At 35.5% G+C, this 13,561-nt stretch overlaps 2 protein-coding genes across 4 annotated transcripts; both read left to right on the top strand.

Moving 5' to 3' along the window:
• LOC127246086 (uncharacterized) lies at positions 1–10,111 on the top strand. 3 transcript variants are annotated; one of them, XM_051267293.1, is made up of 26 exons: positions 1–170; positions 1,236–1,348; positions 1,439–1,829; positions 1,926–2,050; positions 2,141–2,235; positions 2,376–2,591; positions 2,704–2,791; positions 2,968–3,019; positions 4,432–4,497; positions 4,752–4,900; positions 5,487–5,557; positions 5,644–5,838; positions 5,999–6,037; positions 6,252–6,359; positions 6,626–6,715; positions 6,886–6,961; positions 7,301–7,397; positions 7,475–7,544; positions 7,619–7,795; positions 7,869–7,991; positions 8,217–8,300; positions 8,739–8,923; positions 9,007–9,145; positions 9,457–9,516; positions 9,637–9,708; positions 9,797–10,111. In XM_051267293.1, the coding sequence occupies exons 2-26, from the start codon at positions 1,264–1,266 to the stop codon at positions 9,902–9,904; spliced, it is 2,961 nt and encodes a 986-aa protein (XP_051123250.1). In that variant the 5' UTR covers positions 1–170; positions 1,236–1,263; the 3' UTR covers positions 9,905–10,111. The 3 variants fall into 3 exon arrangements, with proteins under 3 accessions (XP_051123250.1, XP_051123248.1, XP_051123249.1); XM_051267291.1 differs by having other exon boundaries at positions 1,236–1,829; XM_051267292.1 differs by lacking the exon at positions 4,432–4,497 and having other exon boundaries at positions 2–170; positions 1,236–1,829.
• Positions 10,112–10,946: 835 nt separating this feature from the next.
• On the top strand, positions 10,947–12,731 carry LOC127246166 (uncharacterized membrane protein At1g75140-like). Its single transcript, XM_051267416.1, has one exon. The coding sequence runs from the start codon at positions 10,947–10,949 to the stop codon at positions 12,729–12,731; it is 1,785 nt and encodes a 594-aa protein (XP_051123373.1).
• The last annotated feature ends 830 nt before the right edge of the window (positions 12,732–13,561 follow it).

Raw genomic sequence — 13,561 nt, 5'->3', positions numbered from 1 at the left:
CCCACAAAATCTGCTCACCAGGCCCTCCAATTCCAATTCACGTTCGCCATTGACGCCCACCCGCCTTTGCTCCCTTCTTCCCTTTTTCGCATCCCTTCTCTTCATTCATTCGCTCATTGCATTCATTTTTTTCTTCTTTAGACGGGAGCAATAAATTAACCGGCAACAGGGTAAGTTTTTTCTTCTTTTGCTTGGACGATTTTGGGTTCGGTAATTGCTGCCCTTATTGTTGGATTTCCGGCCGATTATTAAGCTGAAGTTAGTGCGAATTCGAATTGGGTTAAGTTATTGTTGTTTTTTGATTTTTTCGTTTGCATATAGATTGGTTTATGGATACAATCTGTTAGGGTTAGTTGTATGTTTGTTTTGTTGGCATGGTTGGGGAAATTGGGTTTCTTTGTTGTTTGTCTGCTTGTTTTTTGTTCGATGAGATGTGTTCGAGCGTAAATTGTGCTTGAATTGTGGTTTTATGCTTGTTGTTTGGGGAAAGTTGCAGTTTTTTTTATTGTTGATTGTTTATTGTGATTTGCATTGCTGGAAAAGAGGTTTACAATGTATGCTTAATGAATGATTGAATCTATGATTATATATATTATTAGGGTTGTTTATATGTTTAGTTTTGGTTAGTATAGATATGTATATTGTGTGTATGTGTGAATATATATATATATATATATATAGGGTGCCTTTGAATTTCATGTTATGTTCTGGTTTATATATTCAAATTGGTGCTGTAAATTCGAACCTGGAAATTGGTAGAACTAATGTTCGATGGAGGGTTTGGATCTTTGAATATTAAAATTTTAAATTTGAATAGTTGTTTGATTTGATATAAATAGGTGTTGATGTGATGTTTTGTATGTAAAATTGATTTCTAGTATTAAAAAATAAAGAATAAGTGTTTTATTTGATAGTTGTTTTTTTTTTTTTTGGGGGGGGGGGGGGTGTGCTGGAATTAATTGATTTGAAATGAGAGTGTTGATTTGAACTTTTGTTTAAATGATGTTTTGTGAGAGGAAATATTGTATTTTTATTGAAAATTGTACAAGATAAATGTTAGTGATTTCCAGCAAAATCATAACCAAACACACCCTAAAAATTCACAAAAGAACACATATTTATATTCAATGGATTTTGTGGTTTATCAGTTGTAGGTGTTCTCAAATGATAGAAGACATAAATGTGTCAATTTGTGTAAATTAAGAATTTCTGATTGAGTGGGCTTTTTGCAACAGGTCTACGATCTCGTGTTATCTATTTCCAATGTATGTGAGGAAACTAAATTATAAACACCAAAGATGGTATTCGATGGTTCAGCATGGCAAATCCTTTTGCCTTCCCAACCGCCGTAATTATTCTGTTGAACAATGTATAAGAGCGGTGCCAAAAGCTAGTAGTTTGTTTAAGCGATACCTGTCGAATTCTTCATTTTTATTAGGTTTAGCTTCTGGGAGAACATGCACGAGATTACAATGGAGGTCGGATATTAAATGGAGAACTTGTTTGCCGAGATTATATAGTTCAGAAGGCGATGGGAGGAATGCAAGTGAGGATAAGCGGACACCGAATAAAGATGTGGCTGATATTGATAAGAAAAAGACTCACATGCAAAGTACAATTAACAGTGTGAGGCATCGCGATGCGCATACGCAACTTGGGAAGCAAGACCAAATTGAGTGGCTTAGGAATGAAAAGCTTGCGATAGAGAACAAGAAGAAGGAGTCTCCCTTTCTACCAAGACGAGAAAGATTTAAAAATGAATTTTTGCGGAGGGTTGTTCCGTGGGAGAAGATCACTGTCTCCTGGGATACATTTCCTTATTATCTACAGTATGTAATAGCTATGAGTTGATTTGGCTTACTCGTTCATTTGTGCTTCTTTTATTTTATTTTATTTTATAGATCATATATATATTGTATTTTCAGTGAACACACAAAAAACCTTTTGGTTGAATGTGCGGCCTCACATTTGAAACATAAGAAATTTACAGTAGACTACGGAGGTCGCCTGACTTCTTCGAGTGGGAGAATCCTTCTTCAAAGCATTCCAGGTCAGGTTTAAGAATCACTACCTTGACTTATCTTTGTCAGCTTTAACTTTTAGGCGCTTTTTCTGAATAAGAAGAAATACATTGTTGAAGGTACGGAGCTATACCGTGAAAGGTTGGTCAGGGCTCTTGCTCGGGATTTAAAAGTTCCACTTCTGGTGCTAGATGACAGCGTTTTAGCTCCATATGTACGTTTCATATTCTATGATGAGTTCAATTTCTTTATCTTCTCTTAATAATTATCTAGTTTTACTTGTGGTTGTTGGATCGAGATAATATTATTTATTTCTGATATGTTTCTTATACTGCTTTGCTGTTTTATTCATAGGATCTTAATGATGATGAACATGATTCAGATGAGGACACTGTTGAGTCTTCGTCCGAATCAGAAATTGATGATGAAAATGATGCTGCAAGTAACGAGGAAGATTATACCAGTAATGGTGAGGCAAGAACAGATGGTAGTGACGATGAAACTGATATCCGTATCTCATCTAAAGATTTGAGAAAGCTTCTCCCCCACGACATTGAAGATTTTGAGAAGGTGGGTGGAATCAAATTGTCTCAATGAGCATTCACTTGGATGGTTATGGGAAATTTTCTTAGTAACAATAAAGTGGATCTCAGTTTCTATCCATATTTTATCTGTTTGGCAGAGTGTTTCTGGAGAATCTGAAAGCTCCTCAACATCCTCAAAGACAGAGTCTACTCAATCTGATAAGGCTCACCGCCCACTGAAGAAAGGTATTATTGCATTTGGAGTGCTGCAAATAAAATGTTTTACTTTTTTCCTTTCAAGAATGAAATAGTTTATCAGCATGTTTTAAATAATACAATTACAGAATCTTGTTTGGCATTATATAAAAACAAAACATCTTATTCAACATTCGTTAATGTACAACATGTATCTCTGTTGCCAGGGGATCGAGTGAGGTACATAGGACCGGTTGATTCTGATGAAGAACATAATAGGTAACTTCTTTTTGCATGGAATTTATTGAGGGTTATATTTTGTTTTTTTTTTCAGAGTGATTGAAAGTCAATTTAATAGTCCTATGTAAAATCTTACATCAGGTCTAGAATTTACACATGAAGAATTGTATAAGTGTAATTTCAATTCATTCTTGTTTTGTTATGGAAATATTGGACTTCCTGCTGAGTTTCTCATCAGTTGAACCATTGAATTTGGATGTCTATATGGTGTAATATCTAGGCAGGGAGATTTTGCTTAGTGCATACGACTGATCATGTTCATTCCTGTTTTTGGTGAATATCTTGGCTTGCTCTGTGGGTCTTTGATTGCAATTTCTGTGTTTTTGAGTTATGAAGAGTTTGCTTCTTCACTTAAATCTTTGATTTTCACATGTTCAAGAACTTTGATTACTTCCAAATTATCATTAACTTTTGTTGTTAACTTGTTTTCATATGGTGTCATATTGTCAATGTTTCTTCGTTGGTTGTAGCATTGATCAATATTCATCACCCCATTTGCTTTTTATATTTCTAATTTTTTTATTGCATATGATAAACCAGATCCATTTCCGTACTAGATGCTTTACTACACCCACCCGGAGCAACTGTGTTCAAAGAAATTACTCTTAACATAGATAATCTCATTGTAAAGAATCTTTCTCTTCCAGTAGCTGAAAAAAGGAGAAACTAGATCTATTTTAGTACTCGAGAACAGGGAGGAAACAATCATGTAGATATGAAATTATTTATTGTGGGAAATTGAGATAAGGTCATTCTTCAGGACTATTTCAGTTCTGTAAACAATATTGTGAGACACTAATAGGCCTTCTCATGGAGAACACTGGTAAGCTAAGTAGCAATATATTCTAATTAAAATGAGATTCTGCCCTTCATATTACAACAAAATATGTTAAAGCAAGCCATCAGGATGAGAGATTTTATGAATCCATGCATCAAAACTTTCTGAAGTTTTCTTTTTTAGAAACATGGAATATAAATTCATAATAAATACTTCTCGGTTTTTTCCTGGCTCTGAAGTAATACTAAGCTTTCTTCTACAAAGATCTATAACATATGTTGAATGTAGTATTTACCAAGTTTCTGCTGGACATGAATACTTACTCTTTGGAATGAAGGCTGTGGTGTGAGTAAGGGTTTTGATATATTCCTGTACACCCCCAGAAGGATTAGAAGATCCATATGCATATCTTAATCGGGTTAACATAGAAATAGAAAACCAGACGTTGTTTGCACCTTAATTTCATTCTTATATATCCTACATTGGTACCGGCAGCAATGGGATATTTGTAATTAATATTATAAAACCACATGAGGGGAAAGAATTAACCTTGATCTTTGTACATTGTCATTACATAAATCATTGAAATTGAAATATCCAATTCGTCACACAGGATTATATTGGGGAAGATACCAACATCTGATGGTTCTACAAATGCTTATACTATTATTCGTGGCAGGTGGGTTGGTAAGTTGTTCACATGTGTGTGAAAAACTTGTGTCTTCTTTCATTTGTGCATGGACTCATCTTCACTTTATTCATCAAATTTCACCTTGTTTTAATTTTGTTATGCTCTTTTGTGAGGTTAGCTGGTTAAATATCTGAATGTTGCATTGTTTTCATTTGGTGTGTGCTTACTGATATAAACAGTAATTTCAGGATGCTCTGAATGTCATAAACAATCTAATAGATATATATTATTATCCATTTCAGGGGATTGTCTAATGGTCATCGGGGAGAGGTATATGAAGTTAATGGAGAACAAGTTGCTGTTATTTTTGAGAATGTCGGAAATACAAAGGAGAAGTCAAAGGATGAGAAAGGCTTGGAAACTGGGAAAACATCAGTGCGTTGGATTCATGGTACGTGTTTCTTGCAAATGACTAATGAGTTAAGTTTATATCTGCATGCTTCTAATATTGTGTTAGATTTACCCATTAACTAGTCCACAATATTTGGATATGATGAGTTTTTCACTCTAGCTAGAACAAATCTCATCTTCATTTTGATAATGGAGCTTTAGAAGCTAGATAGAAGAAACATACAGCCTCGAAGAAATTTTGTACCCTGAATAATTTTTGTACTTGTTTGACCCAATATTTTACATTGGTTGAAGCTTGAACAAACTATTTTGTTTCTTGATATGACACATATTTTGATCCCTGTTGATGCTGTTACTGAACTCCTATGTTTCTTATCTACTAGTTTCATGTGGATTTACTGTGAGCAGTTTGTTGATTGTGTTATATTTGGTACTTTTTTCCGGGAGGAGAATAGTGAAAAGTAACATGGAATACGGTTGTGATGTCAGGGTGACATTTGGTTTTTAGTTCTATATTGAAATGTAAATTGGATATGTAGTGTGGAATACAAATGATATACCGCCTTTTGTATATCTTAAACTACCACACCAACACTCAGCTGCTTTTTCTTAAATACAATTTGCAGTGAAATATGTCGAGCATGATCGTGATGCCCAATTGCATGACTGCTATGTTGCAATGGAAGTTCTTTCTGAGGTAATGATCAATAATGGAGGGACTATGTACATTCAGATCTTCGTGTGCAAGTTTCTGTAACTTCCTTTTGTCTATGATTTTTGCAGGTGTTGGACTCTCAACAACCACTTATCGTCTATTTCCCAGATTTTTCCTCGTGGTTGTCTAGGGCAGTTTCCAAATCAAATATGAAAGAGTTTGTTAGCAAGGTGGAAGAGATGTTTGACCAGCTATCAGGACCTGTAGTTTTGATTTGTGGACAAAACATTGTGGAGAGTGGGCAGAAAGAGAAAGAGAAATTTGTGAGTTCAAGTTCAATAAAAAATATTTTCATAGCATATCCTTTGCGTTCAGGAGGGGAAAATGCTTCAATTCTTCAATGAAAGAATGTTATGTTTCCATATCTCTATGCTCAGATTGATACTTACTCACATCTAACTTCCTGCTTTTGGTTTTCGGCAGACAATGATACTTCCAAATTTGGGCCGTATTGCTAAGATGGTAATGTTTTTGAGATATGGAAGTCTCTATGTTCATTCAAAAACATTGCTTTGGTTCTTTTATCTGACTTAATTGTTTGTGTATTGTAGGATGATACTTCACTTATACCTTAGTTGTTTCTGCTTAACTTTGTACTTTCGCCTGTGATGTTTTTCAACATTATTACTCCGAGTGACTATATTGCTTATGTATATTGAACTGTTTCTATTTTCAGCCTCTTCCTTTGAAGAGACTTACAGAGGGATTGAAACCCACTAAACGGTCTGAAGCTGAGGAAATACATAAACTGTTCACTAATGTGATGAGTTTACACCCCCCGAAGGCAAGTGTTTTTAATAACTATTACATTTTGTGAATTTGGAGTTCTTATTCCATGATTTGCTGCTATATTTTAATTTTTTACTGATGCTGATTCAAAGTGCATCGTATCTCCATGTCTCTGTACACAATTTGACCGACTTTGGTGTTCTATTGTAGTTAAGAAAAAAATTTCTAACTAACAACCGCAGAACCAAATGTCTAAAACCAGTGCGCTTATTTATAAATATTTTGAGATTATTAGTTAACTCATGTCACCCATTAATGCAGGAGGAAGATCACTTGAGGATATTCAATAAGCAGATCGAAGAAGACAGGAGAATAGTGATATCTCGAAGCAATTTGATTGAAATTCATAAGGTGCATCCAAAATACTATTTAGTCATGCTTATTATTTGTTCTTACCTAATGATTCAATCTCATGGCTTACACTTCGCTTCTTCATAATCATGAGTTCAGTGCACTTATTATTTTCTGCGAAAGGTTTTCTTGTACTGCTAATAATAATAAAAAATATCTATTAATTTCAGGTTCTTGAGGAACACGGCTTATCCTGCATTGACATGCTGCACATAAACACAGACAATGTGGTTTTGACAAAAGAGAGTAAGAGAATTCGACTTCTACTATAAAAACTTATACCCCTTTTTGTACTTTTTTTTACTATAAAAATTAAAGAAGTAACAAAGTACACACCTATATTAAAACCCGTGCCCACAAGTTTGAGCACATATTTTTGTGACGGAGAGTATAATTGTGTTTTCTAGCATTGTTTGATTATGCCGATACCATTACCACTATCAAGAAGTTGCCATTGACTATATTAGATCAAGTTTGGAATTGAATTCTTCTTTCTTTTTGTATAATAACAGAGAAGACTGAGTTGTCATATCTATATATTATTTTGAGCATATCCGATTTCCTTTTCCTTTTTGATGGTCACAGAAGCCGAGAAGGTTGTTGGCTGGGCAAAAAGTCACTACCTATCCACTTGTCTTGTTCCTTCTGTTAAGGGTGACCGATTGCAGCTTCCTCGGGAGAGGTAATTATCTTGATTGTGGTGTGTTACTGTTGATTTCCATTTTCTTAATGTTGATAGACGTCAATTTTCACACATAGCCTTGAAGTTGCAATATTGAGATTAAAGGAGAAGGAAATGGCCTCCAAGAAGCCTTCACAGAGTTTGAAGGTTATTCTCTAGTAATATCGAAATCTTTTTTTGCTCTTTATATCTTGCCATTCTAATGCCGACCCTACTTGCAGAATCTTGCTAAGGATGAGTACGAGTCCAACTTTGTTTCAGCAGTAGTTCCTCCGGGTGAGATTGGTGTCAAATTTGATGACGTTGGTGCCCTTGAAGACGTAAAGAAGGCATTAAATGAATTGGTGATTCTCCCAATGCGGAGGCCGGAGCTTTTCTCTCATGGAAATTTGTTGCGTGTAAGTTATACATCATATACAAAACGCTTATTTTATCAGCCCTCCGTATTGTGAGCAAAATTTTCTCGTTCAGCCCTGCAAAGGAATATTGCTTTTTGGTCCTCCCGGAACCGGAAAAACTCTTCTTGCAAAGGCTCTCGCAACTGAAGCTGGGGCGAATTTCATCAGCATTACGGGATCCACTATTACATCCAAGGTAAACAAACCTTTGAATTTGGGGATTTCTGTAATTTTATATTGTAGTCGAATTTCCATTTGGATAGAAACTCGGAAATAATTAAGAGTGAAATCGAGTACACACGCACACAATTTATTTTCATTCTTACAGATGCATATACATATTTATATCTTCAGTTCTCAAAGCATTCATTATTCAGAAATTGTAACATTCGTCGGCATTTTTTGCTTGATTCTCATGCAGTGGTTTGGTGATGCTGAAAAACTCACCAGCGCTCTGTTCTCGTTCGCTAGCAAGTTGGCTCCTGTAATCATTTTTGTCGACGAGGTTAGGACTGCTTCACTTTCTCCACCTTAATTTGCCGGCAATGTAGTGCCAAATTATTATCCTCAACATTGTGCTCCCTCCGTCCATTAAAATTAGCCTACCTACGATTGATATGGAGATGAAAAATAAATATTTTATTGACAAATGATAAAAGTAATAAAATAGTTGAGGTATTTTTGAAAATTTTTTAGTTATAAATTAAAATAAATGAAGTGAGAGAATGTAATACAGATGGTGGTATTTTTGGTATTTGTTGCAAGTAAACGTTGAATTGAGGGTAATAATTAAATATTGATTAGGAAAGTGAGAATAAATTTGGCTGACGGAGGAGTATTTTAGACAATGAAATGACGAACAATGTCAATGTCCCTCCGAGCCAAACTACATTTACAGTGATGTTCTTTTCGTGCCTAAGGTGTCGCTACTTTTTTTTTACAGGTCGACAGTTTGCTTGGTGCTCGTGGCGGTTCTTCCGAGCACGAGGCAACTAGAAGAATGCGGAATGAGTTTATGGCGGCATGGGATGGATTAAGGTCGAAAGAGGGCCAGAGGATCCTCATTCTTGGTGCCACTAATCGTCCATTTGACCTCGATGATGCTGTCATTCGACGCTTACCAAGAAGGTAATGTTTCTGCCGTCTGATTTTATGGCGAATTGGATTTCCGCAAGCAGCTGTCCTGATGTAATGTATTTGGTTGACACTAGGATCTACGTAGACCTGCCGGATGCCGGAAACCGTCTGAAAATACTCAAGATCATTCTCTCCCGAGAAAATCTTGAAACGAATTTTCCCTTTGAGCAACTTGCAAACGCCACCGAAGGTTACTCCGGAAGCGATCTAAAGGTAACGATTCATAAGGCTTACACTGTTGATTAGGGGTGAACAAAATATCTAAATACGAACATTTAATATTTTAATAACAATATAAAAATTAATAAAATTCTCAAATTTTTAAATTTTTAAATATATTATCTAATTTTGTAGTTTTTGGTTTGGTTCAGATTTTATAATTATGACTTTGAATTTTTGGATTTCTAAAAAGGATTTTGGGTTTCGGACATTTTAGTTAGGATTGATTTTTTGATTTGGTTTGGATTCGAATATCCGAATGTTTACCCTGAGACTCCTAACCAATTTCCCGAATCTTTTCTCAGAATCTTTGCATCGCCGCAGCATACAGACCCGTTCAAGAATTACTCGAAGATGAAAACAAGGTGAGCTCATCTACGATTTACCCGTAGTTTCAACACAATCTTGCATTGCGCCATTCTTTGGACACTCATACATCCAACACATATATATATATTTATATATACATATATATATCCTTGCAGCGCGACAGCCATGATGATTCTCCGCTTCTACGGCCCCTCAAGCTCGACGACTTCATTCAATCGAAAACCAAGGTAAATAATCTAAGCCCCTAAATCCTCGCGACTCGTCTTTCTTGAAAGGAATTAATCGATCACCAAACTTGTCCCTTGCGACTTGCAGGTCGGACCGTCGGTGGCATACGACGCAGCGAGCATGAACGAGTTGAGAAAATGGAATGAACAATACGGCGAAGGAGGAAGCCGGCGAAAATCGCCGTTCGGGTTTTGAGATTCCGGTAGGCATTTTATTTTATTTTATTTAAATTTATCTTTGATTACATAATCAGCTGTAGAATTGAATGAATGAGTTGATGGTTAAATGAATGTTTGGATTTCTAATACGAAAATTAGAACACAGCTTTAGCAAAAATTTATGTGACATTTCCTTAATATAATATTTATTTACTTTCCCAGCAGATTTTTGTGCTAAAACATACCTCCAAAAGTGTTTATTGCAAACAATAATATTTTGGTATGTTTTTTTTTTTTATTATTAAAATAAGACCTACGGAACTGAAGCCCTATTTTATTAGCAACTGATAATTTTCTATAACAAATAAAGTTCTTTTATTTTTATCTATCTTTTTTTAATAAATAAATACTTTGATCTATATTACATGTTTTTATTGAAATATAATTTTAAAATATTAAAATATATATTCTAAAAAAAATTTAATCATATATACTATTTTTTATTTTAAAACTATTAATAATAGTACTTTAAAATAATAATAATAATTATTATTATTATTAATTATAATTTATTATTACTAGTTAATTAAATTTTATTATTTTAAATATTGTGTTGCAAATTTTTTTTAAAAAAATTATTTGGGACAAAAAAAAAAAAGCTTATAATCTACTCCTTTCGAATTTTGAGATATTTTATAATTAGTGAAAATGATTACGATTTAATAAAAATAATTTTAAATTAAAATTAAAATGACTAAATAATTTAATTAAAATTAAAAAGATATAAATTATAAATTTTAAAATATCAACAAATTAAGTGTAGCGGAAAAATATTACTAATATTAAATCAATTTCAATTATTAGAATGAAGAAACGAAAATGTTGCCATTATAAGAATTAAAGAGCCGTACGTTACTAACGTTGTTATAATACCGTCTTTTTTTTTAAAATACAAAATACAAAATTCATAAAATTACGTAATTGCCCAAGATTTACACCTGTTGGGATCTCAGAGAGCTCCAACATCGACCGCCTGCCGGTAACCGTCTCTGCTACTCTCCACCGCTCGCCGGCGATTGATGACGATCAATCGCGACGGAGGCAAGTTACTCCTCGCCTTTACTTTTTCCCTCCTGATTTCCAATTTCCTGTATTCTACTTCTGTTTCCGCTTCGAATTCAAACTTTATTGTCCAAACTGGCGGTGAAAACGGAAGCTCCTTTAATGGAACCGTCGGAAGCAGTAATTCCGACGCCGTTTTGATGCGGAACCATCTGCGTCGGATGGAAGTGCTCGTGGAATCGATTAGAAACCTCACGCACGATGTCGCTAGGCTAGAATCGAAATTTATTCCGTATTTATCGAATTCAGACGCAATTCCTTCGTCTCGGGGTGAATTTAGGGCTTTGGCTGGAATTAATGGAGGGGAAACTCCCTCCGGCGGATTGCGCCGCCCGATTTGGTCGGAGTGGTTCCAATTTGTTGCGGCGGTGAAATTGAGCACAAACCCTAATTGTATGAACTTGCTGCCATTTAGGGATTCTGAAGGTCTGAATAGATACTTTGCTGTAGGAGATGATCATGGTAGTTTATATGTGTTTTGTAGAACAGGGGATGTTGCAATGCAGCTAAACTCGACTCCGAATTCGGAGTCGAATTCGCCGGTAACCTCCATGGTATCGTACTTGTCGATACACAAGAACGAAACCATGCTCATCTCGGGACACGAAAACGGTGTTATCACGAAACACCGTATTTACGAGGGAGAAGAATCGACTACATTGGTTGTAGATAAAATTCGGAAATTTCGAACAATAGGGTTAGAAGGATCGTCGATTAAGATGTTAAAAGTTCATTACATTGGTCAGAGAAGGTACATTTTGGCGGTAAATGATCGCGGGAAGATCATCGTGTTTAACGAGGACGGATCGTTACACGGTGTCGTATCTCCTAAAAAATGTCCGATTGTGTTCTTGAAGCAACGGCTTTTGTTTCTAACGGAAACGGGAGCCGGATCGTTGGATTTGAGGACCATGAAGTTGAAGGAGTTGGATTGCGACGGGGCTAACGGTACCGTTGCGGTGAGATACGTCTTCGACATTGCGGATAGGACGAACGCGTACGGGTTTACATCCGATGGTGAATTTATCCACACGGTGTTGTTTGGCGACGCGACGAGCTTTAAATGCCGATTTAGGTTTAAGACAAGGTTGGGTGTGGATAAGCCTTTGGATTTAGTTGCAATAAGGGGATATGTAATGACGGTCGACGAAGACGAGGTTTACGTGTACAATGTTTCGACGCAGCCTTATGTAAGAATTGGCATGGTTCGGTTTTTGTTGTCCGCTCGTCTTGACGAGATTGCGCCGTCGTTTTTTAATCGGGAAGTCGTTGGGAAACGCGGGACGCGACCGTTGATCGTTAGTGACTACGAGAAGGACGTTGTCGTTAGTTTCAGGAACGGTTACATCGCAATTTACCGTTCGAAGCTTCCGGTGATCGAATACGAGTTTAATAGTGTTTGGTGGACGGTCCCGGTTTTGTTCTTCACGGTTTTTATATTCGTCGCATGGCATTATTTGGCGAATAACGGCGATCCGCTTACCTCGTTCGGCTCGACGACGGGGGATAGGTTGTTAGAAGATTCTTCTAGAAGCAATAGGTTCTTACTAGATCCTTCTAGAAGCTTCTATGGATCTTCGAGATATGGTTGTCAAGGTGTGGCGACGAGTTTCTACAAGTCGTGTGCTGATGTGGCACCGGTCGACCACCATTTTGTCCCGAGCTTTGGGATGAAATTTAGAAGCAGGTTTAATGCCCAGGTGGGAGGTATGTCGAGAAACTTTGTTGACGACAACCGTTGATTGCCTCCGAGTTTCGGCATTTTTCGATTGTAAGAAAAATGCAGCCTTTGGAGATGTGGAAAGATCAAATGTTGTCTTCTTGTAGAGTTTTTGTTAGAACTTTTGTGCTCGACTTCAGGTAATAGATCCCGACAACATTAGACGTGTTCAACCGATCAAAAAATTACACACGATATTACAATAAATACACATACTTATGTAATATAAGTTAAACGATCAACACACTTAAAAATTTAAACTAACAGAGATATGTTATATAGCCTTTCAATGTATATATTGTTGGGACTGGGTCAACTCAACCCTAGTATGATATTGTCCGTTTTGAGTTGAGTCCGCACGAATTTGTTTTTGGATATTCGAATTTGTTTTTGGATATTCTCCAAAAGACCTTGTACTAGTGGAGTTCATTTGAGACTTATAAGGTATGTAATTTTCTTCACAGCTTCCGATGTGAGACTTGAGTTTGCATCCCAATATATATGTAAGATGGATTTACGAATTTTTTTGGGCCCTGAATTTTGGAATATGTCTAATTAACTACATATTATATAATTTCTTAATGATTATAGAAAAATATAATATTTACGAATATTCACACTATTTATGTTTTCTTTACTATTGTTATTTACACTATTTAATTTAATGACAAAGTAAAATATATTTTGATAAAATATACATTTAAAAATTTGTTTTAATTATAAAAAGGAATTTAGATTCAAATAAATAATGTCACATATTGCCAAATATCATACGTGTAACTAATTAGTGTGTCATAATCAATCAATTCGATTGTCTGTTAGTTAATTACGATAAAATATTACTAGTATAAT

The sequence above is a fragment of the Andrographis paniculata genome, unplaced genomic scaffold (genome assembly GCF_009805555.1).
Source record: "Andrographis paniculata isolate CXL003 unplaced genomic scaffold, ASM980555v1 Contig26END, whole genome shotgun sequence".
In the NCBI taxonomy this organism is placed as follows: domain Eukaryota; kingdom Viridiplantae; phylum Streptophyta; class Magnoliopsida; order Lamiales; family Acanthaceae; genus Andrographis; species Andrographis paniculata.
Note: the sequence above shows the minus strand (reverse complement) of the source record. Positions and strands in the feature narration are given on the sequence as shown.